The sequence below is a fragment of the Acartia tonsa genome, chromosome 2 (genome assembly GCF_053477335.1).
Source record: "Acartia tonsa isolate MP-2025a chromosome 2, ASM5347733v1, whole genome shotgun sequence".
NCBI classification, from domain to species: Eukaryota; Metazoa; Arthropoda; class Copepoda; order Calanoida; family Acartiidae; genus Acartia; species Acartia tonsa.
The window spans coordinates 27,719,415-27,745,192 of record NC_137261.1 but is presented as its reverse complement, the minus strand read 5'-3'; the positions used below and the strand labels follow the sequence as shown (position 1 = coordinate 27,745,192).

The 25,778-nt window shown below is 30.5% G+C and overlaps 1 protein-coding gene across 1 annotated transcript in view; it reads left to right on the top strand.

Moving 5' to 3' along the window:
• The window catches only part of LOC145312491 (uncharacterized), a 79,935-nt gene that overhangs the window by 18,067 nt on the left and 36,090 nt on the right, over positions 1-25,778 (top strand). The window contains exon 2 of the mRNA XM_080151750.1: positions 10,778-11,185. Within this exon, the coding sequence (XP_080007876.1) occupies positions 11,057-11,185 (129 nt within the window). The 5' untranslated portion in view covers positions 10,778-11,056. The remainder of the gene's footprint in view (positions 1-10,777; positions 11,186-25,778) is intronic.

Below are 25,778 nucleotides of genomic sequence, written 5' to 3'. Positions count from 1 at the left end.
CCAATTTTTATTACATTGAAAATTTTACAAGAGGAGATTTTATGGCTTTTTCAAGGCGGGAGGGATTGTTGTATAATAACATTTATAATATAAAAGGATGATAACATCCATAAAAGCGAAGCTCTTAAACGGTAGAAAAAACGAACATTAACACTTGTAGAGGGTCAGAACTGAAAAAAAAACAGAATATAAATGTATAAGTCTAAATTAAATTGTAAGTAAATTTGTTGCAAAACTGCTAAAATAGAGGATACCTGTTTAAGGACATACTTACATTTTTAAGACTTGATTTTATAGATGCTTCGCTTATGAAATTGTACCCTATTGTATAAGGAATCAATAATCAATAAAATAACAGTATAGTTATATCACATAATTTTTTTTGGTCAGATAGATTAAAAATCAACATGTTTAAAATGAACGCCCAGGCATTCTGGTAACGATAACAGTAAAAGGAAATGGGGAAAGGGGAAAAATGACCAAAAGGTTTATAAATCGTGTAATAATTTAGTATTTAAATATTTCATTCCGAATCCCTTTAAAATCTAAAGTCATACGTTTAAACACCATTGAAGAGGGGTGGGGGGGGGGAGGGTAGCAGGAGAAAAGAGAGAGAAAGGGGGGGAGGGGGCGAGTGAGATATCAAGGGAAAGTTTAAGGAAATCGAATTATGGGTGAGAAAATTATGTAGAGGGGATGATTTGATTATTATTCAAGTGGTTTCAACACTTTACAGGTGTTAATGGATAGGTAAATTGGAAAATTATAATTATCCAATGAAAAAGAAAATAATAAATTTTATAAAATCTAAATGCATGTAGAATATACTCTGATATTATTATAGGGTATAAATTATCGGCAATTTTAACATTAAAATCGTTAATTCATTAGTTCGTTCATTCAGTAGGAAGGTGGGTATGGGGTAAGTGCGATGGAAAAGGGGAATCGATATTTTAGCCTGCTGCAAGTTTCACTTGAAAATATGATCTAAGATCCAAGTAATAATAAATCCATTATTGTATAATAAAAAAGCCATAAAGAACAGAAAAAATATTGTGTTACAGACAAATAGACTTATATAACTTGTAGGGAAGTTTTGCTATCTAAAAATTTAAAATACTAATCCTTTATCCACTGGTCTAACACTCTTGGGTGAACTCTTACATTAACATATTAGATGAACAGTTACGTAAACATGCAAACTTTAAGTGCAGGGATAAGACAGGGACGAAGGATAAGCTCATTGAAAAAAGTCCAATCGCCCTCCCACTAAAAGCAGATCTTAGTTGTTTCATTTAAAATCAAAATATATGAAAGGCTATACTCAATGACTCATGTTAGAAATCTATAAATGAAATACAATAAAATAATCTAATATTTTGAAGAAAAAAAACTATTTATTTTTATATTACTTATCCATGAATCCTTGTAATATCTACAAGTGGTTAAGGATTTAGGGATGTGCAAGTTTAAACGTTGACCTTTGAAACCATATGATGCATTTTATCTTTATGGTTATTAGGTACATAGACTTCTTAAAAATATTGATATACTGCATATGATTTATTGATAGGTATTGTCAATGATTAATTGGATTTTACATTTTTGTTAATAGGTAGATTTAATTTTATGTAAGTCGTTTAATTTTGAATTTTTAGAATCCACAGTCTTTTTTTGTTGCTAATTTAATAGACTTCCTTTCGCCCTGATCAACAAATATATAAACTTTTGATAAGAATAAAATAAACATTATGGTTTGAAATCATAAATTTTACACTTTAAATTTAAACATTTATATTTCAAAGCATTCTTTCTATACCAGTAGGATTCATATTTCATATGGAAGTTATTTACGTATCCACGGAATTAATACAGCGTGCACAGTGATTTGCAAAACGATTTTTAGCCTTGAGGGAGTGGAAAAAAGGGGAAAGAAGTCCTTCCTTATAATATGATTTTTGGGTTGTTGACATTTCCACACCTAACCACCTTCCGTACTTAATAGAATTTCATACTAAAATTTACTTAAGCTTTGTCAAGAAAATTAGAGAAAATTATGATATTCCTTTAAAATTTAAATTAAAGACTTAAATGTAACATAATGATAAGTTAGATTATTTAATATTAAACTGACCATGCATCCAAATCTAGGCCTATCATTATGATTGAGAAGTTTTGAGATAGGGATAAATATATTAGAAATAATTTAAAATGATTTTTATTAGGTTTTTGAAAGTTACATACTATAAATTATTTTCTCGTATTTATTCGAATCCGGTGGATAGGAACCGGTTCTCATCCATACGAAAAAACTATGTCTAGCATCTACGAATATAAAATGTACAATCATAAGATTAAAACCAGTTTTTTAGCCCGTGCCTTCGGCACCTCGGGGCTAAAAAAACTGGTTTTAATCTTATAAGTGTACATTCTATTTCCGCGGAAAGCCGTTTACAATATGATGAAAGAAATAACTATTCTAAAACTAGACATTAAATTATAGATTAAAAAACGAATACAAATATTGCAAGATTAAACTTGATCTAAATCGCTTATCATACATGTCTATCCAGGCTTAATTTTCAGGGATTTTAAGGGATAAGACAATGGACGAATAATATATGGACACTGCACCCCAAGTATTAGAGATAAAATTACCCTGAAGAGTAAAATTACTGTTCTGAATGCTTATTTTAACAAAATTAAAAAAAAACACCTAAAGTTTGAAATTATCAAACCATTTGTGTATTAACATTGGGAATGTATATAAATTCATCGGTCATTACCTTATCCCTTTAGATCCCTGCCTACTTGATAGAATTGAGAAAGACATATTGAAAATTAATGATTTTGGTGAAAGTTCAAATTCTTGAATGCCCAATCTTTAAATACAGATTCTAGTAAAAACAAGGATGACAGCATCCATAAGTCGCGAAGCTCAGAAATTATGAATGTATATTATGAATATATTTACAATATACCAGTGTCATCCTATATATTTGATGAAATAGGGAAATGACAAAAACTTCAAAATCACGCAACCTTTCAAGCACGAAAAATGAAAAATCTAGGAATCGATCTAGCACCACAATTTATAAACAAATCTATATGAAACTTGATGAAAATATGTAGAATATGAGCATATTCAATCCCTGATAATTTTAGCCGCAAATCCTGAATAGGAATTGAGAAAAGAATAGAAAACCTAAAAATCTAGGAATCGATCTAGCACCCCTATTAATATAAAAATCGTAATAAAACTTATGTAAAATATGTAAAATGTAAATTTAAGCAATCCCTGAAAATTTCAGCCCATTATCTTAAAAAGGAGTTGAGAAAATCAGAAAAACATGAAAATGTAGGAATCGATCTAGCACCCCAAATAACAGACGGATGGACAAAACAATGTAAAGATTAGATGTGCATATGTTATAAGAATCTTCACTAAAAATTTCAGCTTTCTATCTTTTATAGGAGCCGAGAAAATCACGTTTCCCCCACTTTGTCTCAGACGGACAGACGGACGGACAGACGGACAGACGAACAGACGGACAGACGGACGGACATTTCGAATTATAGAGTAGCTTCGCTACTAATAAATACTGCAGGCGTTTAAACTTCCTTTAAAACATTTTTAAAGAATCCTAACTGTATGAAAAGGCTTTGAAATTTTGATTTGACATTTTTTTTAAACCTTCTATTATTTCATAACGATTTAATAAAAACAGGCTGTCAGATAGACATGAAAAGCAAAACAACCTATTAAAAATAAAAATGCTAAAACCCAAAGTAAAATATTTAAAACCCACCTCTCATCAGACTAGCACACTTGATTTCTTAATATAATTTGACGGGTTTCTTCTTGGGTTTTAAAAACTTTTTCTTACAATTAAATAACATCTTTATAAGGGAAGACAATGAAAGTTTTTTTATGTGTAATTTTATAGCATCTAAGTCTTCAGAAACCGCCACAGATATGTTATTGATAACTTAAATGATAATTTAGTTCCAGTTGTCATTGTAACCAACATTCATTCATCTTGGATCCCATTTATGGGCATTGTGTATTGTTGTAATGTTAGTTTTGCTGATTTTATCTTAATTTGCTACTTTTCATTGTTATATGGTTATTGCAAATTTAACGCTAATTTTAAAGTAGTGCTTTTTTTTGGGAGGGGGGGTTATAATTTTTACAGAACATTTAAAACAAGAACAGTCAAATTACGAAAATTAGTTATTTCATTTTCAGACATATAGTCAAATTGCACAGCTACTGTCAGTGTGTATTGTAATATTTATTGTTATTGAATAGAATTGAGCAATATACTTTGTAAGAATGAATGATTCAGATAATTTATCAAGTTATTAAGTACTCTCATTTACTAAAAGTAGTAATTTTAAAATCAAGAAATAAATTTTAATGATTCAAAAAACAAAAATATTTGATAACACGTCACTGTGTATAAAAAAATATTTCCTTCAACTTTAAGTCAATTGCTCTTCAAATTGTATGGCAAAAATTTAAATTTAAACAAACAAAAACCAATCAACTTCTTAAAGCGTGCCATGACATGGCTTTTTAAAATTTAGATTGTTAAGATTTCCTAGTATTTGTTGTTTATTTATTTTCAATATTAAATTGATAAATTTTAATTTACAGTTTTGACAAGGATGGCCATATCTAGGGAGAGGCTATTGGGCTATTTATTACATTGGTCCCCAAAGTCTTATAATAACGTTTTCTCATTCATCGGCTTAAGCCGGCTAAACAAATTTGTGGACTATATGTATTAAATTTTGATTGGTTGGTCTATTACGTTGAGTGTTTAAACGTTTTAATCAATAATTATAATTTTGTGTGTCATCATTGGGGATGTACATAAATTTATCGGTCACTGTCTTATCCCTTTAGGTTCCAGGGTTATAACCCACATTGAACAAGCAAACTTGAAAACTTAAAAAAAATAATTCATTAAAAAAATAAAAGTCCTTGTCTTACTGCTTCCATTACGAATTATACCAAGTTATTCTTTTGCAACGTAGAAAACGCTTTAGTGGGAACCTAAGCTTCTAAGTACACCTACCATTTGTTTAAAAAATTCCTCCAAAAAAAACATAATTGGTTGTACCATCCTTTGACACTTTGTAATACAACTTTTTTTGTTTTGTTTGCACAAAACAATGAGCAATTTAAATTTTAAGATAAGAACAAAAATACAAATATTTTTAAAGAAATACAAAATCTCAACATGTCTTTTTGAAGCAATGCTTCTCTACAATCATTCCCAGATTTGTGTTGCCTGATTTAATGTTTTTTAACTTTTCATTTTTTTATATTTAATTTCTTAATTTAATCATTATGTAAAGATCAAATTTAATTGTCCTTATTTTTTTTTCAAAATACAATCTAAAAATTTAATATACAGCTTTACTAATAGAATTTATTTTATTTTGAAAAAAAACAGGTTACAAAACAACATTACTTATTCATTATACAGAGAGAATATTTATAGAAAGAGAGAGAAAAATAACAAAGTTAGATCCAATTCAAATGTTTGGAGGTTGAAAATATTTTTTTAAAATTTTTAATTATTCCTACCTTCTACTTAAGGTATTATAGCTAATTATTGACATATATTTTTATCAATGATCTTTAAAAGTTTTCCACCATAGCAAAGTCGACAGACAAACGTACAGATACAAAGACAGTTATATTGTATATGATTTTTATTAGCAGCTAGGAATTTGCATGCTGACGGATATTTAATAAAGGAGCTTCTCAAGGTGCACAGTTTAATATTTCAAGATATTGTTTGGTATTAGGAAATGCTAAAATGACTAAATAAAAATATTATTGTTGTTGTTGAATTGTTTTTAATGAATCATTTATTTAGTGGTTTATTTAGAAGCCTAGAAATTCAGAGAAAGTGACATACATTCAGTTAGTTTAAATATTTAATGTCTGTTTTTTTGTAGTTTTTTTACTATTGTAGGGGATGAAAAGAAGGCAGAAAAATAGCCTAAAACTATCTCGTCCCTATGTGAAACTTTCCTCAAACGAAGAACATTTCAGAATTTATAAAATCTTAAGTTACAGACAACAAAATCTTACTACTTTATTTAAGAAGAATATTATAGTTTTAAAATGTTGAATAAAATTGGCTGAACACCTGTTTGCTTCCCCGCTACCAGCTATAAAGCTTTTAACTTATCAGACCAAATATCTTGGGCTTCCAATTTGTTTTTCTCAAGTGCGCACGATTTTCTACAGCAGCCTTTTGTGCGCACAGAGCGAGCGTAATTATCTGATAATGGGACATTATCATTGAACAGGGAGGGAGGGGACAACAATAATTAATAATTATTCCACAGCCCGTCTTTAATTATAAACTACTCATGAATCTAAAGGGATAAGACAATGGCCGATAAATTTAAAAACATTGTAGCGTAGCCGAAATAATGATGATACACAAAATCCCCTTTTTCTGTAGATTAAAAGTATTGGTTGAAACATTTGGACACTCAATCAACCAATCAAAATTCATTAAAAGTCCACAAAGGAGTTATGTCAACGAATAAGAAAACGTTATTTAAAACTTTGAGGACTAGTGTAATAAACAAAATTAAATAAAATCATAAAAGTGTTATTAACATAAGATTTGATTTAATTTTTGTAGATTTCTAATGAGATTTCGGAGGATTTTTCAAAAAAAAATGTTACCGATCCTTTCTAATTTTAATGAGGCAGTGAGCCAAAAAGTATTTTTAAGAATCCACCTCTTGTTATTAACATTGAGTAACTTCTTTTCAACATTCTCAAAATTGTTTCTTTACAGTTAAACATTTAATGAATTAAATTGGCTTTAAACCCTTCTAAATAACCAATTTTTTTAAAACTAAAAGTAATGCAGTGATTAAAATAATTTTGAAATATTCTAAATCTACATTTAGTTTGAATGGCAGAAAATTGACAACAATTAATTATCACTCTTATCTTATCTAATTTTGCAGTTTATTATCTTTATTATCTATTGGGCAGAAGGGGTAAGGAATAAAAAATAACAAGGATAAATATGTCATTGATTAGCACAGCATTTACAACTTTTCAAAGTAATTTTCAAATTATAAATGGCTCTTCAGTCAAAGTTAAAATGAAACAATATAAAAATGAAGGGGGGGGGGGGATATCTTATATACTTTTACAGTCTGACGGACGGAAACTATTTCCTAAAATAAACAAGCTACGCTACTAACAACTAGAGTCAAATTATGATAACGAGCTGAAAAGATAATTGTGATTTTTATGTCCTTGCTTTTTTTAGTTGTATCATGGCCTTTCTAAAGTGGCACAGATATTTGGCTAGGGACAAACTCTTATAGAGTGACTTTGATCAATTTAGATCATATTATATTTAATTGTTCATGTCTTATATATTCTATTATTGCAACTAATTGTCATATTCGATGATTTATGGTCAATACCTGTTTTACAATTTCACAATTGCAAAACATGATTAAAATATTAGCTGAATACTTGTCTATGTCGAAGTTTAGCTGTGGGCCCAATACAAAAACTCTGATTGAATATGAAGGCATTTTTTTGCAAGAAGGCTTTCAAAGAGATAAAAAAGTTATTCAAAGTGTTTAAAGTGCTCCAAAAATTGACGTGTAAAAATAGTATTTTACATATGTTTTGGTATAATTTACTTTTAGTTTTAAAAAGAAACTGAACAAGTGGAAATAACCGCAGATATGTCTCCAATTAACAAACGTCTGACTATCAACATTTGATAATTCAATAATCCTAACTGAATAAATAATAAAATGGGAAAGAAAAAAGGGGTTATACCATGTGATGGGATGATAACCCATTGACTTCAGCACGATATCCCATTATCCAAATATACATGATATTTTTATGCTAATTGTACAACCGTTTTTAATCCAACAAAGCCAATAAAACTCGCCGACACACAAAAGATTTGCATGGCCATATGTAGCCAGTATTCTATCAAATATTATTAATTTTATACAAAGATGGCTATAATTTTATACTCTTGTGATTTTTAATGGTACTGTGTGGATTTTTCTATGAATATGTATGTTTGTGTGTCTGAGCCAAGTGAGAAGGGACAATGGGCTGTTTATTACACTAGCCCTAAAAGTTTTGTAATAATGTTTTCTTATTCGTTGGCTTATCAGCTTTGGGGACTTTAGTTGACATTAATTGTTTGATTCATTAAATTTAGTGTTTAAACGTTTCATCACTAATTTTAATCTACAGTGGGGATAATTATTTGTATCATCATTGAGGATGGACATCAATTTATCGCCAATTGTATTATCCAGATTATTATGTCAGATCCCTGGCATCTGACTGTGTGTGTGTTGCTTAAGATTTCCAAAACGGCTTTATAATCAATGTTTAGAGAAAGCATTTATACCACTGGGCCAGCTTTAGGCTATTTTTTCACGAGGTTTCATAACACCCCTGGGAGAAATAGGCTGGTTCCCTAATGGGTAAAACCCTCTAGAGAATAAAATCAGCTAATATACTTTATAGAATTTTATATGAATGCTTCTTTCTTATAGAAACATATATGAGGTGAAAGATAAAATAAAAACTAATTTGAACACATCCATATGTAGCGAGGCTAACGAATTTTAACTAGAACATCTATTCACAATGGAAATATTTCTAATATCATTCAGTTATTATTGTTTCATACATGGGAATCTTCACGTGACAGTCCAGGCATTTTTGTTTGAATTATTCACTTTTTCTTAAACGGACAGACACAGTTAGTTATTAGGGATCTAAAGGAATGAGACAATGGCCGATAAATTAATACATCCCAAAAAATGCTACACAAATTTACCTTTTCTGAAGACAACAATTATGGGTTGAAACGTTTGGACACTCAACTTAATGATTAACATATCAAGTCCCCAAAGTTGTTAAGCCATCGAATAAGAAATGTTATCAAAAGCTTAGCTTGCTTTCGGGACTAGTATAATAAACAACCTATTGTCCCCTTCCTTCCTGGTTAGTTATAGAGAAGCTTCTCTGCTTACAACTAAAAAGAGACAATAATAAGTTTCTTAGTATAAAAATTGTGTATATAATAAAATATCATTCTCAGAACACTTTTGAACAAATTTAATTTTGGTTTAATTAAAGAATCTTTGTCTCCCAACCTACAATATCCTGTTAAAAGTTATATTGTAACAAGCACGATTTTGTCTAGAGTAGGAAATAACATTGGAAATAAAAAAGAATTGCTTTATTTCAGAGAGAGGGGGGTCAATGGGTTGTTTATTACACTAGTCCCCAAAGTTTTATTATAACATTTCTTATTTTTTAAATTAACAATTATGGAGATTTTTACTGAATTTTAATTTGTTGGTTTATGAAGTTGAGTGTTCAGACGTTTCAACCACTAATTTTAATCTAGCAACCTAAATTGACGACAAAATTTCCCCTGTCATAGTATCCATGTTTATCATATTCTTTATCAAAACAGATTAGGAAATGATACAAATTTATTTTCAATGTTTTAAAACAGGCTTATATATTTGTCCGCTTCAGCTGTGGGTTTTTGAAAAAAAGGTTAGCATTTCTTCAGTTGCTGTGGATTAGCTGTTGCTTTGAAATAGCGGAAATAACAATCGCTGCGGCTGCCGACCCCTGGTTTTATGTTCTCTATAGGTTAATAAGTAGATTACTTGTGTAAAAAAAATCAATTCCAGAAGTTGAAAATAAGTTAATTAGATGGAACAAAAATATTTTGTTCATTCAAGACTTGCTAGATCTAGTTCTACATATATATCTTTATAATACACTTTTTTTCGTAGCTCAGCTACTCTATAATTAATACAAAAATACATTTGTACAGAAATTTAAGCGGTAATAATGTTTTTTCATCTACTATTCAAGACAGATGTCTTTTTTTGTGAAGATTCACATGACAAATAAGCATCTTATTTAAAAATTACATTGTTTGTTCATTTGTTCATTATACTAATGGAAATTCTAAAAGTTAAGTGTAATTTATTGTATTATGATATATTGGTGAAATTGATTCTAGTTATATTGAAAACACAATACACATACACATTTTATTTTAGTAAAATTAGATGCCCTTGAATGCTATTAAAGATATATGAAAGAAATGTCTTGTAGTTGTATAGATACCTAGGAACTCATGTTTGTTATCCTTGTTTTGTAAGTTATATTAGTCTGTTTTTCTTGTATCAAAAAATACAATTTTAGCAGAGAAAATGTTTATAAATATTTTGTTAAAAACATGGTTTTGTAATGTTTTTTAATGTCAAGATTTTTCTCTTGAATAATAAAAAAGTATTCTTTTAGCTATTTCATAAATCTATTTTCAAATGACCATAATTATGACAAATTTAATTAATTTGTAAAAAAAAAAAAATTATGCACATTACTTTTAGGTTATCAACTCCTATTCTTATTTTGATGCCCAAATAAATAATTAGGCCTTAAGTATTTTTCCGATGGATTAGATCTGGTTCTTAGCCATACTGAAAAATTATGTATAGCATCGTATTACAGACAATTTTATACTAAAATGAAATAAAAACCCTAAAATTAAACCTGGTTTCAATTTTATATCTTTTTATTTCAATATCCGGAAAAATCTGTCTATAATACGATGCGATAAATAAATATTACAAAATTAAAAAGTACATGTTAACCAAATTTGTATTTTATTCTAAACCTTTTTAATAATTCATTTTTAAATTTCAGAAAAATTTTGAAACATCTTCAGAGAGCAATGATGACGTGAGACTATGAAGAAAATGATTCAAACAAAAGTGTCAAAATGTTAGAAAAGTGAGTGTATCAGTGTTTGTTGGCGGATTTTTCAGTTTTCAATTTCCGCGCCAAGTTCCGGTGAAAACGCAGCTTTTGGCACAAAAGAAAATATTTCAATATTGGCAGTTATAAAACTCAGAGAATTCTTCCGTTAGCGCAATATCTCATATACATTTATGACAATTTAATTTGCCATAATTGATGCATTGAATGATGGCTGAGATACTGCAGGAGGGTAGAGACGTTGGTGATGAGTACCATGAGGGAGATGAGAGTGGTCAGTATGAGGATGAGGAGATTCTCAACACCTGGCTGGGCGAACTAAATACGCTCAAAAAGGTAGGACTTGTTAATTTTAACCATTAACAAGGATGACAACATTCATTAAAGCGAAGCTCTGAAACGGTAGGACAAACGAACACTAACACTTGTAGTGTGTCAGAACTAAATAAGCAGAATATAAAGGAAAACTGCTTAAATACAGGATACTGTTTAATGACATAATTACAGTTTTACGATTTATTTATACAGTAGCCTTGCTTATAATACTTTATTTTGTACTTAACTGTTGAAGGAATAATCATGCAAAGTTTGAAATCGATCGGACAATTCTAACATGAATACACTATCAAAAAGTTTTTACCATTACGGACGGACGGACCAATTATAGAAAAACTTCGCTTTAAAAAAGTATAAGAAGAATGATTATGTTTTAGGTAGTGCAGCAGTTATATCTTTTTAATATAAAATTTAAATAAAATTGTTTGTTTCTCTGTGTATGCATGTACAGGTCTGTATGAGATCGTGTGACACAATGCCTAATATGTACTATCACAACAAATACAAAAGACTACTAAAAAACGACCATGCCTTAATTGTAGAGAAGCTGCGCTACAAAAATAAGTTAATTAACCTAAAGTTTTTACTATCACTCTTTAACTCATTAATCTTATTATTTATTTTTGCTTCTCGAATAATGAAATGATTTATAGTTATTTCTAAAATGCCTAAACGATATTCTATTATGAATATTTCATAAATTTATTACTTAATTCTATTATAGATATTTCATAAATTTATTACTTTATTCTATTTTAAACAAAGAAGATTTTTATTTTTATTCTTATTAAAACAAAGCAAATATACGGTTCTATCTTTTTACTTTTACAAATTATTTTGATTCTAAATATTTTCTTTCTAAAATTATATTATATAACATTTATTTCTCAGAAGTCGAAATTGTAATAGTAGCAGTAAAAAATGAAATAAACATAGCACTTTTTTCCACCCTCAGCTTTTTAAGATCAAGGACACTTTATGTATTCGTGCAGTTAAAGAAAATGATATGCCATTTTGGTTGAAAAATAGTTTATGTTTACCATAAGATACCACAGTTGGGGACATGAATCAAAATTCACAGACATTACTTTGGGGGTTTCTCTATGCCACATGCAGTAATACACTTTTCATCGCAGTATTACAAACGGTCAAGTTGAAAAATCATGTATAGCATCGTATTACGAACAATTTTCTATGAATACATAAATAAAAATCATAATTTAAGTATCAGTTTTGTTCTCCCAGGTTTTTGACCCCCCCCCCCCGGGTCTAACAAAACTGGTTTTAATGTTATTATTTTATTTTGATATCTTCTTTTCTTATTTTAAAATCTTCAAAAATTCCCTTTTTTTGTGTCCTTAATTGTGGTATATTATGATCTTTTTGGGTTAATTATATATACTACTATAAAGATATACTAGTTTATTAGCCCCTAGCCCCTAGGGGAGGGCGGAGAATGTCAGGAAAATAGCCTGAAACCAAAAAAGAAATTTATTACGCTTCTCTAAGAAATATAACACATGTAGACATTTCTGAAATCTTTAGCTTCATACAAAAAATTAACTCTTTATAATAAATGATGGAAGTTCCAAACTGTAGCAACTCATGATTTGAATATCACCAACCCAAGCAGTGTGCAATGTTTTTATTATTCGAATATATTTAATACAGCCAGAGTTGACTTACTTTATAAGTTAGTGGAAGCAATATTTATGGATTTTAATTTAGTTAAATAATCGGATCATGGAAAGAAAACAAAGTTTCGGGTTTCGTGTCATTTTCAAAGTAGCTCTTCTTCTATTTCTACCCACTGCGGGGGCTCTAACCCTGTGGGGCAATCATTAACACTTACCTAACTTAAAATAACCTTTTAAACGCTACTGTGAAAATGCGACGAAACCCGAAACTTTGTTACCTTTCCATGACCCAAATAATCTAATGTTCGTATGTAGGAAGGGAGGGGACATTGGACTCTAAATTAAACTGGTCCCTAAAGTATTAAAATTTCGTTCTACCATTAATACCTTGATTGTAGTGCATAAAATAGCATTATAAATACTTTTTGTCAATTATTTTAATATACATAATTTGGTATGTACATCAATTTATCGTCCATTATCCCATACCTAAAGATAAAAAAATATAAAGATACAAATCTTGGTTCAATATTCCAGAGCCATCTCCACACACTACTAATCTGAACCCAGGCTTGAACTTTTGACATGTTTTGATCTCAATTTAATTCCCAACATTTCGTGATCAGATTCGAAATATATTTTCATTTCAAAATTTTACCTTTGTCACCGAATACAACATTGTTCATTGCTCACGTACAAAAAATAAACTGAAAAAAATAAACAAAAAAGTATTTCATTTAAGAAAAGATTTGCGACTTTTTTTGTGATGTAATGATAACTTAAAATACAAAAAAATGTATGAAAGAAGTTTAGATTTAAGTAGCGATCAAGTAGCTATTGTTCTTCTGATTACTCCTTGAAATAGTAAAAAAAATCTATTTTATGTTTTATAGATACTTAAATAGGTTTTAAGGGCACTTGAGGGCAGGGGGGAGAAGGTTAAGTCTTTCCTCCTTAATAGTGTAAAGATAAAAAAATGTTTAAGGATATTTTCTTCCATGGGTAATTTTTCTTGGTTGTGTGTTGAAACTCTTATACAAAAGTAGGTATAAACCTCCCTCGGACCTCTAAGAAGCTTTACTGTAAAGGAGAACCTTATCAGTTCATTGAGATCAAACAGACCGACAGACAGACACACATCCTGATTCTTTCATATAGGGATTATTGTGTGATAAAAAAAAGGACACGACAGCCGCAATAAAACAGCAACAAATTGTCAATTTAAGTCTGTACAGTGATGTCTTTTGCTATTCGCATTTTGCTTCTTGACGGGGAAAATGCTGTTTAGTATAATCTTTAATGCGGCTGGCAAGCCCTGACTGGCAAGCGAGTTAATGAACAACAGTTGAATTTTAAATCACTTAGGGATTGTCTTGCATGTTACAATCTATCTTGGGGCTGTCAGGCTAAATTCTAAACATTTAAACCTCATTTTTGACATTTTAACAGTGCAACAACCACTAACCATTAACGAAGGTAAAAATTATGCAAAAAATTGTGCGCAAAAATAAAATGTTAAAAACCTTAATTGCAATATTGCAACCGGATTGCTGCTTAAATACATATTTTCAAATAATTATTATTCGTAAAATTTAGTTTTTCGTAATAAAATGTGGCCTTAAGCAGAATAGTTTTTTTTCGGATTTTCAATTATAAGTTCTTTTATTTTAATTTTAACAAATATTTTCTGAATTTAAAAAGTCAAAGTCATGAAATTGCACTTAAAAGATCTGATAATTTTAAATTCCTAAAAGTATAAATAAACCAAATGAAAAAGTTGTCATCTTATTAGTGCAGCGGTTTTCTAACACGTCCGTCCGTTCATCAATACACAAGTTTATTGCAACCTTTTATGCAACCCAAAAAAAAATTTCCTTTAATCTTCCTCCCTTACTAAAATATATGGCATAGTGCGTTTTTAAATCTATACTAAAATCCTAATACTAATTCAATGTGGACCTTTCTTTAAATAACTGGTATAATGATGGTTAACTTTGGCATGCCCCTAATCGAGATCAAGCTGTTTTTACTAAGGGGTCGGAAAATATGATATTTATGAATATAATTTCCAGTCAAGGGTGACAAAACAGCTCTGAAATAGTAGACCAAACGAACATTAACACTTGTAGAGTGTCAGAACTGAATATGCATATTATAAATGTTGTAAATGTGAAAAGTCTAAAGAAAATTGTAAGTAAATTTATTGCAAAACTGTTTAATTATTCAGTTCTGACACTCTACAAGTGTTAATGTTCGTTTTCTTACCGTATTTTAAATCAGAGCTGTTCTCATAATTACGTAACCTTTAGATTTCTAACCATTAATGAGACCGCCCTTGCATTGTTAGCAATACTTATGAGAATGATATTCATGACTTATAATGGTTCTACAACTTATATTTAAATATTTTTAACATTCCAATTTTAAGTTTAATGCTTCATTGAAGCATATTTATGAGCTTAAATATGTCAGTTTTGGGTTTTAAAAATGCATTTGGTACTCTTAAAAATTATATCAAAAGCATATTTATAAAAAATGAGTTAATTTGACTAAATTTAAATATATAACAAGTAAAATTGAGTATGTCTATAAGTAGCATTTAAAGTAAAGTTAAGGTTAAAATTAAGGAAAACTCTTTGTCATTCCTTTAGGGTCTTAATATGGATGGCCTTTCCGTACCAAACTAAAACTATCTTTACCTAGCTAGGCTAGTCGACTATCGTAATTACATATTACAGTTCACCACGGAGAGAGGACACATTTGAATATTTATAACAATAGGCACAAATGTTTTACATTAACGTTTATTATTTGTTGGCTTAACAACTTTGGGACCTTTTTATTGAATTTTAATTGGTTGATGCATTAAGTTGAGTGTTCAAACGTTTCAACCACTAATTGTAATCTACAGATGGGGTTATTTTGTAAAGCATCATTGAGGATGTACATCAATTTTATCGGCAATTTTCTTATCCATATAGATCCAGAACATTTCACACTAAATAAACTGTACAAGCCTGTAAAGCCAGCGCTGCCAACCATTTTCCTAGAGTTTTGTTTTAATGATGGAACTATGCATAATCACATAAAGAAATAAATTATTTACAACACAATTCATTATAGCTTTAAAAGGATGCTGGTTGGTTTGACTTTATTTTCAGGGATTTAAAGGGATAAGACAATGGTTGATAAATTAATGTATAATCCCAATGATAGCTTAAAATTAGTGGTTGAAACGTTTGAATACTCAACTTAATGAAGCAACGAATCAAAATTCCTCAAAGTTTTTAAGTCAACGAATAAGAAAACGTTAATATAATACTTTGGGGACTAGTGTTAAAAATAACCCATTGTTCCCTCTCTCTCTGATGCTATCTCATCTTTAATGTAAAACCCCAGAGTCTATATAAAGCTTCCCTGCAAAGGAGTTTATAATCGTTCCGGTTTTTAGCTTAAAATATGAATACATTCTACATTTTTAAACCTATCTTTGATTTCTCTTCTAGTTTTATATACTAATTAATTCTGGCATCTTAATCAAAATGTGTTTGTTATATCTTTTGTATTTATAAGTAATTGGGTTTTCTTGTTTATACTGCATTTATAATCTATATAACTGTCCTAGTTAAAAATCCAGACTGTCCCATTAAAAATGCCGGAAGCATTTTCTTACATATACATATGCACCAATCTCTAGGTACAATATATGTGTGTATATGAACGGTCGCCTAGACCTCTTTCCGAAGTTGTACTACATGACTTATTATGTGCAATACATGTATGTATGTACTGTCGCCAAGATTTATTTACGGACAAAAATATTAATCAAATAGATAATTTTTCACAAAAAGTATCTAATTTGTTTAAGCTGATATGATCTAAATAAGAATAAAATGCTGCATTAAATTTGCAAACTAGATGTAGGCGACCGTATGTAAATACTAGCAACACACACGCAGCTTAAATGGGCATTAGACTTGCATTACAACTATCAGGGATCTAAAGGGATAAGACAATGGCCGATAAATTAATGTACATTACTATGATCCTTCACAAAATTACCTCAAAATTTCACCAAAATAATTGAAACGTTCGTACACTCAAGTTAAAGAACCAGCCAATCAAAATTCAATATAGTCTCCAAAGTTGTTAAGCCAATGAATAAGAAAACGGTATTGTAAAACTTTTTGGATTAGTGTAATAAACAGCCCATTGTCACCTCTCTCTCATACCACTATTCTCTATAATTATTATTAGCACAGAATAGTATTTATTTAAATTTTAGTTTGCAGTTCGGAACAATGCGAATTTTTAACCATTACATTTTTTGTTGATTTTTGTATATCATAAGTTTATGGACAATTGTTACCATGATTAATACAAGATTCAAATCGTTTAAAATCACCAAATAAGATTCCTCTGGCATCGTACATTTTTAGTGTACAATTTATATTAGATTACCTGGTCTCGAACCAATGCCCTTCTCGACAACAGATAACTATTTGGTTGGCACTGAGCCAAGACGCGAGGGTCATGAAACTTATCATGTTTCAATTAAATTTTTCTAATTTAAAATTACTCTATGCACTACCTACCTAGGACCCGTTTCATATTTCATCTTTAAGCTTCGTTGATTCAAACTATGTATAGAAAAGTGCCCATGGTTTGAACCATGTTGGAGTACAAAAACCTCACCATTAATTTAAAAAAAAAACATAGATTAAAGTAAGGTTTTGCTTATAAAACAAGTCCTTTGACAATGGCTCAGAAACTTTTTTCAATGGCAAATAAATTGCATGTATTTAGAATAAAACATTTCAAATTTAAAGTCCAGTTTTTGCGCTTCAACATAGCTCAATCCGTGGATAAATAGTAGGGTTTGGAAGGCTAGATTGACTAAAAATGAAAAACAATGGTTATCAATATAAATTGGGTTTTACAAATTGTCTACAGAAACGTAAAAAAAATAATTGAATTCCATTATTATTTCTTATGTTTAAAACCAGAAAGGTATTAATATTTTACTTTCTGATGCCAAGTGACTACAAAGCCATAAATTTTGATAGCAAATTTTGAGACAGTCTAATAAAGGTATTGAGAGGATTAAGTTTAAGAATATGATAATAAAGTAAAAAAAGTCTTAGTATTGTCTGCTATGGATTAACAAAGGTTTTTATGACAACTTAAACAAGTGAGATTTCTTTACATGTTTTCAAATAACCAAGTGGGGATAAAATCTCAGTGAATTGAATCCAATTAAATTGTTTTGTGAATGTTTTTCAGTGATTCAATTTTAAGAACTATTATTTTAATGTGTATTTCTAAGATAACCGATCTATAGTATTGATATATATACAGACAACTACCTCCCTTCCTTTTTCAAAGACCTCTTTCGTCTGCTTCTAAAATATTTTCTGCTACTTGACTGTGTTAATATAAGCGACACCATTGGTTGATTTTCAATGACCCAATATAAAGTTTGCACAAGGCGTTTGCGATGGGGAGATACAGTTATGTAACCCTTTCTCTCTCTAGTGTTTTACTCTAATTCTAAGATTAACATAACTACTTTTTTGCTAGGGAATACTTTTAGATATTCAATTATTTCTTAATATTGTTTTCAATATAAATAGTTATGTATATGAATACAAATATTAAAACTTACAAGAATAATACAATGCACAATTCTTGTAATTTTCTAGTTTATTTATTTGGGTAGACAATTAAAGGTTAATGCAGAGAGAGAGGCGACAATAGACAGTTTATTACTAGTTTTATAATAACGAAACGATTTCTTATTCGATAAATTAACAACATTGGGGACTTATACTGAATTATGAATGGTTAGTTTATTAAATTAAGTGTTCAAACGTTTTAATTTTAATCTACACAAAGGGTAATTTTGTTTGTCATCATTTGGGATGTACATAGATTTATGGGCCATTGTCTTAACCCTTTTTGATTCCTGGAGTTAAATCTACATTACTCACTATTTGAAACAACCATTTTAAAATATTCCTACGTGTTTAAACTTTTGTTTCTATGAACACATGTTTTTATTTGTGAAACCTGTATAAATGGCCATACAAGTATGTGACTTGGAATCCCAAGTATTACAATTAGAAGCCATTTTTCTCTTGTCCAATACACTGAAGGATATCAATAGATTTGAATATTTAAGATGCGGCTAATTATGTATCATAAAATAATCCTGCTTTTTAAAAAGAAATGAGTGCTTTCCCTCAAAGTGCTTATCGAGCACTGAACCCCCTACTCTTTTACTTTTTTCTGTTATAAATTGTAAATGAGGGGAATGTCAAACCTCTAAGGGAAGCCCTAAAACTTTGGGATTTATACCTGTGGTTTCCTAAATCTGCGGGGCTTCAAAGTTCTCAATATAACCTAGGCTTGACTAAGCAATTTTGGAAAAACAGCCAAAAATCTTCTAAATAAAAAAAACATTTCTAAATTTATCTGTGAATACATGTCCCCTATGCCTTTCATGTTATGCAAATGCAGTTGAATTTGAGTTATATGTTGGGGGCCTTAACTATTGGATCTACTAGAAATTGGTCAAGGGTTTGTATATTTATAAGAAGTAAGTAGTGCGTTTGTCTATGTCTCAAGTTTTTTTTAACACTGTCTATGCGGTTATAGAGAAGTTTTTCTCCTTCAAATTATGCCTTTTATGTTCTCTTTCCTCAATTGGAAACTAACCCTGCTTGCATTATTAATTCACATAAACTTAAAGCTGTTACTTAATAGATTCCAGTATTAAACGCCAATGAAATGTATGCATATAATGAAGCTCATTTGACCTCCTTGGTTGTAGAAAATATGTTAAATGTCAATATAGAATAATTTTATGAACATATGTACCATACATGCATATGAATTATGGGTTCAATATTACTTTTTAGGTGTAGTAAATTTGATTTTTAACTTATTAAAGAGAGAAGAAAAAGGTATAAAACTATTACTGAACATGAAAAAAAGACTGATTTTTTTCTTAATTTTTTCAAAGTCTTCTAGAGACTGCGCTACTAGCATCTAGGAACTATGTATTCGAAGGAGTAGAAAAATATCCCAAGACCAAACTTTGAGTTGCCTAAAACCATAACGGTACCTAAACGAAGCCTTTAATAAATGGAGAACTAGATATTGTCTTATTGTCTACATATGGTCATATTTGTTCTAGTGACTTAAAAAGTGCGTTTTTTCTCGGTCCATGTTCATAAAAAAATTATAATTATTAAAGTGTTTAAACGTGGGGCTTAGGAAGTATTTTATCAACTGCAGGAAAGCAGGGATATATGAACTGGGTATGAACAAATCTTACTCCCAAAATAATAATTAGATAAATAAGTAATTTTGAATGCTTGAAACCTATGCAATTACTATTTTCATTTTTAAAACTCTATTGGAAAATCATTTTTTTTTTATTAACTTTGTTTTTAGTCAAAATGACGACAAAAGTTATTATCCGATTTTTGGAATAATGATTCATAAGACAACAAAGTACAATGTTATAAACAAAACATTTGTAGTATCAAGCAAAGAAAATGTTAAATACTTATTTGCGTTATCCTATCTTTTATCCTAATAATAAGTTTGAAGGTTCTAAGAGTGCAACTTATATTACGAGAGCAATTAACAAAATAAGTTTTTGCAATTAACCCCTGCAAAACCTTTTGCAAATTATCAAATATATAATGGTTCTAATAATAATATACTGTTGGGTCGGCAGAGCGCCTTTACACGCTGTGCTTCAATGTGAAAAAAGTTCAGGGTGACTCTTACCCAAAAATGCAAACCCTATTCATACCAGATAGAGAGGTGACGTTTTCTTATTCGTTGGCTTAACAACTTTGGGAACTTTTAATTACTTTTAATTAGCTGGTTTATAAAGTTGAATGTTCAAACGTTTCAACCACTAATTATGATCTACAGAAGGGGTAATTTTGTGTCACCTTTAACTTTCTTGGTTCAGAAATTCTGCGTGTTTATTAAACGATTTTATTTAAGTACTATGTATCAAGATTATACTAAACAGGGAAAAATTTTCACCAATTCAAACTTTCTTAAATAATACTATTTGTTCAAAAATCTAGAGTTAATAGATACCAACCTTATAAATGTTATATTGGCCTATAGTCATTTATTCCCTCTTAATATGTAAAAGGTACAACCCAAAGAGAATGTCAAACATACGAATTAATTGGATCATGGAAAGATAACGAAGTAGTGGGTTTTATCGTGTTTTCACAGTAGTTTTTGATAGGTTAATTAAGGTTAGGTTAGGTAAATGTTAATGATTGCCCCGCAGGGGCTAGAAATAAAAGTAAAGGTACTTTGAAAATACGACGAAACCCACTACTTCGTTTTCTTTCAATGATCCAATAAACGGATTGTTTATAGTTCTACCATTAAAATGCAAGAAAAGTTAAAATATCTGAATCTGTATCCATATCCATGATCGTGAGGTTCATATGTAGATAAGCATTTTTTTCATGTTTTTTTTTACATATTTGAAAGTTAAGGTTAATCGTGCATTTATATTGAAACAAGATATTTCAATATTGTTTTATATCAAAATTAATTGAAGAGTTTAAAAAACGCTTTATATGATTAAAATATTTTTAAAACATAAAATTGCTGTTGTTAATGATTGGCAGTTGAGCCCTAATTTTATAAGCGTGCGGAAGAGGAGTGTAGAGGGGGTTTCACACTCCCTGACAAAACCCTGTGCACACCACTGCTTGATTTTAAGAACTTTAAGAGTAGTCTAAGAACGTAAATTATTGGATTATAAACAGCGAATGTGATTCAGTGACAAGGACATGGGGAGATACTTTGAAAATAAATTTGATAGAAGTGATCATCTAGAGAACCCGGGGCATCATCCGCTTGATTTTGATGCAATTCTCTAACGCCCACTCGTGGATAATAAGTAAAGTAACAACCAACATACAACAAAACCTTTGATCGCGCGACCTTGTCTTAGAAGTCCTAAATGTGCATTGCTATGAGTTGTGCCTGTTTAAGGGTTATGTATTGATGCATTCCCCATACTCAAACTATCTTTGTCGCGCACCTGACATAGCCAGTAGTAGGAACCATTTTAGCATCTTTAGTTATGACGCGGTATCGGGCCGAGATTCGAACCTATCAACTTCCCGACGACGAGCGGATGCACTTTGTGTTGTGCCACGGTCGCGGGTATCCTTATACTAAAGTAACAGGATGTTTGTCTGTGTGTCTGTACCGAAGGATCTCGCTAACCGCTGAACCGATCGGGTTCTCCTTAACAGGGTAGCTTCTCATAGGTCCTGGGAAGGTTTATAACTATTTTTTTGGGGGTGGGACACCCCCAACCCCCCAAAAAATGAAAAATCCCCCTCCAAAAAAATTTTTTTTTAAATTTTTTAACTAAAATTAAAAATGATGGGGGGAGGATGCACCCCCGCCAAAATAATTTTTTACTTTTTCTTATAAAATCTAAAATAAAAAATTGGGTTATCAAATTCGACTCCCCCCTCCTCAAGTGCCCCTAGTGGCCTCTAGGGGCGTAGCCGCTAGTATTTTAAAATTTAATAGAAAGGATAGAGATAAACATCTTAAGAAAATTTGCAAATTAACCCAGTAAAAATGAGTAGTTCGTATAACTTTTGACTTTTATAACAATCAAAGCAAGCCTAAGATAAAAATATATAAATATTAATCATATTGATTGGTGCCAAAGGTAAAACATTGTTTTTTCTTAATGTTTAGATAAGGATGTAGAATATACGTGGATATTATGACAGGGGAAAAATGTCGTCAATTAAGCTTGCTAGTATGAAACTCGTTTATTATAAAATTTGTTAATCAAGTAGGAGGAGAGGGGGAGGGTTAAAAGAAGTGGAAGGAGTTTATTGTTCTTTTGACCTGCTGCAAGTTTCACTTTATTAGAGAACATGAAAATTTGGTGTAAGATCCAAGTAATAATATATCCATTGGTTTAGAATCATTTTTCACAAATATGGGGATAAGTTATTACTGCATTTCAGGTTTGAAACGATTTTAGGTATAGTTAATTTTAATTTAGTTTTGTGCTTTTTTCATCCATGTGGTTAACCATGATTTTTTATTGCTAAAATGTTGTGCAATCGAAGGGTTGTTTTTTGCAATGTTACAAGAAACATCTGATATAGTCTTCTACGTGATTTAGACTTGTAAAAAAGTTTATTTTATTCTGCTTGTTGAAATGTTATCTGAATTTGTTTGATTAAACTACCAATAAAAAATAATACAATTATGTTTTAAAGGAATCCTAAAAGCAAGTTTACAATAGTAAATTTTCTATTACACTTTAAATTGAATGTCCTATCCATGCTTCCCTGATTTAGTTGGCGCACTTGAGTCCTCTCGGCCTTGCAAATAAATTAAATCCTGTATCAATAGAATAGTTGTGGGATTTGGACAGGGACATTTATCTTGAAAATAGAATTAATAAAATTTCCTGGTATCTATAACTTTTTAACCATTTTACCCATATTTATTTTCAGGTTATGTATTTTTCAGACTATGAAAATATCAATTTATATTAATATACTTTTTTAGGTATGTAAGATTTCTGGGTTCCAGAAATTCGAACAATGATTTAATCTTCTTCCAATTTGATAAGTATAAAATATGCCTTTGGTTCGTGGAAATGATTGATTTAAGTACTATGGTCACCTCCCTCCCAAATAGTAAAACGTGTATGAAGCAAGGGCCCCACAGGGTTAAGTTGGAAACAACTAACCCTTAAATGTTCATTGTGACAAAAATTAAAGTAAAAAGAAAGTGATTAATACCCGCTTGATTAGAACTTGTTATCTGTTATACTGAAAAATCATGTTTAACATCGTATTAAAGACAATTTTCACGAATATCAAAATAAAATCATAAAATTAATAACAGTTTTGTTACCTGGACCATCGGCCTCTCGAGGTTAAAAAAACTGGTTTTATTTATTCCTTTTAATATCCGCAGAAAGCTGTCTTTAATACGATGCGATAAATAACTATTCTTCGTTACCAAGAAAGTAAGTCTTGGGGTAGTTGAATTAATTTAATGTTTCTTTTTCTGTTTCTATCACATACAATAAATAAAAAAAATGTTTTAAAGAACATTTGCCTTTGTTAATGGGGGTGCATTAAAGAAAATTACGATTCAATTTTATACCCACCAGAGGAGAGCCTATTTTATTGTTGGGTGACAGGGGCGTCCAGGGGCTTTTTATTTTGGGGGGGGTAAAATTTTTTTAAGGGGGGGGTAATTCGGATTTGGGGGGGGGGGTAAAATGGCGCGCGAAGCGCGCCGCAAATTTTTTTTACCCCCCCCAAAATTTTTACCCCGGGGGTAAAATTTGCTTGGGGGTGTAACACCCAAAATTTACCCCTGGGGTTAAATTTTTTGGGGGGGGGGTAATTTAAATTTTATCAAAAATTTAGTATTAAAAATGCGCGCGAAGCGCGCAAAAATTTTTTTTGTTAGAGATTTTTTATTTTGGGGGGGGTATTTACCCCCCCAAAATTGTTTGGGGGGGTAAATACCCCCTCCTAAATGGTTGGGGGTGCCTACGGCACCCCCAGGGTAGGGGTAAATTTTAAATGGGGGGGGTAAAATGATTCGTTTGGGGGGGGGGGGTAATCGCCCCATTACCCCCCCCCCCCCTTTAACGCCTATGGTTGGGTGTACTATTACCTCAGCTTATTTTCATTTAGGTTCTCAAAATTATAAAAAAAAATAATCACATTTTATAAAGTAGTAAGGTTTTTGTTCTGTAGAATAAGAATTTGGTAACTACTGAACCGATTGGGTTATAAATTTTGGGTAAGCTTCACATAGGTCCTTCTGTCGGTTTTAGGCTATTTTATTTTTAGAAAAATGTCTAAGGACGGTTTTCAGCTATATTTGTAGCCACTCTCTGTCCTTTCGAATGAAGAGCACCTAGATGCTAGGGGCGTAACCGCTCGTAACAAAGAAATTATAATTGGTATTAATTTTAGATACGTTAGAAAATGTTTAGGTGTATTTTCTTTTGTAGAAAAATAAGTGGTTCTCTCTTTTTGATTGGTGCATCTAGCGAAATTAATATCTTACCATATTGTTGTTCCTCGTGTAATATGCATATTCCTAGGCGTATATATTGTTTATCAGAGAGAGAGAGAGGGGGGGGGGGGCAATGGGCTGTTATTTAAACTTGTCCCCAAAGTTTTATAATAATGTTATCTTATTCGTTGGCTTATCAACTTTGGGGACTTGGGTGAAGTTTGATTGGTTTGTCTTCAACTTGAGTGTTCAAACGTTTCAACCACTAATATTAATCTAAAGGGGTTATTTTGTAAATCATCATAAGGAATGTTTATCAATTTATCGGCCATTGTCTTATCCTTTTGGATCCCTGTAGTTCATAAGGGTAAGATTCAGTGATACATGAATAGGTCAATGAAGGATGTAATTTTCTCGTATTCATTCGAATCCGATGGATAGGAACCGGTTCTCATCCATACGAAAAAACTATGTCTTGAAACGTATTGTATCCAGCTTTCTACGAATATAAAAATTGTACAATCATAAAATTAAAACCAGTTTATATCCGCGGAGAGGTGTTAATAATACGATGCGATAAATAACTATTCTTCACACAAATATAGGGATAATATAAATAAATGGGCAATAATTGAAACATTAACCCTTAAATTCTTTTAAGATTATGCCTTTGCAAAAATATGGGAGGGGAAAGTTGAGGAAAAGTTTTAAGTATATCTTTGTTTTTATAGTATTTTGAATTTTTTTTTGGTGGAGGAAAGGGGCAAAATATTGATATTGAAGGGAAAGAGTAAAACGGAAACCCCTTCAATCATCTGAATGCAGATTCTAAGTAGATACACAAAACTGTAATACACATTTTGATCTTACTCACAAAT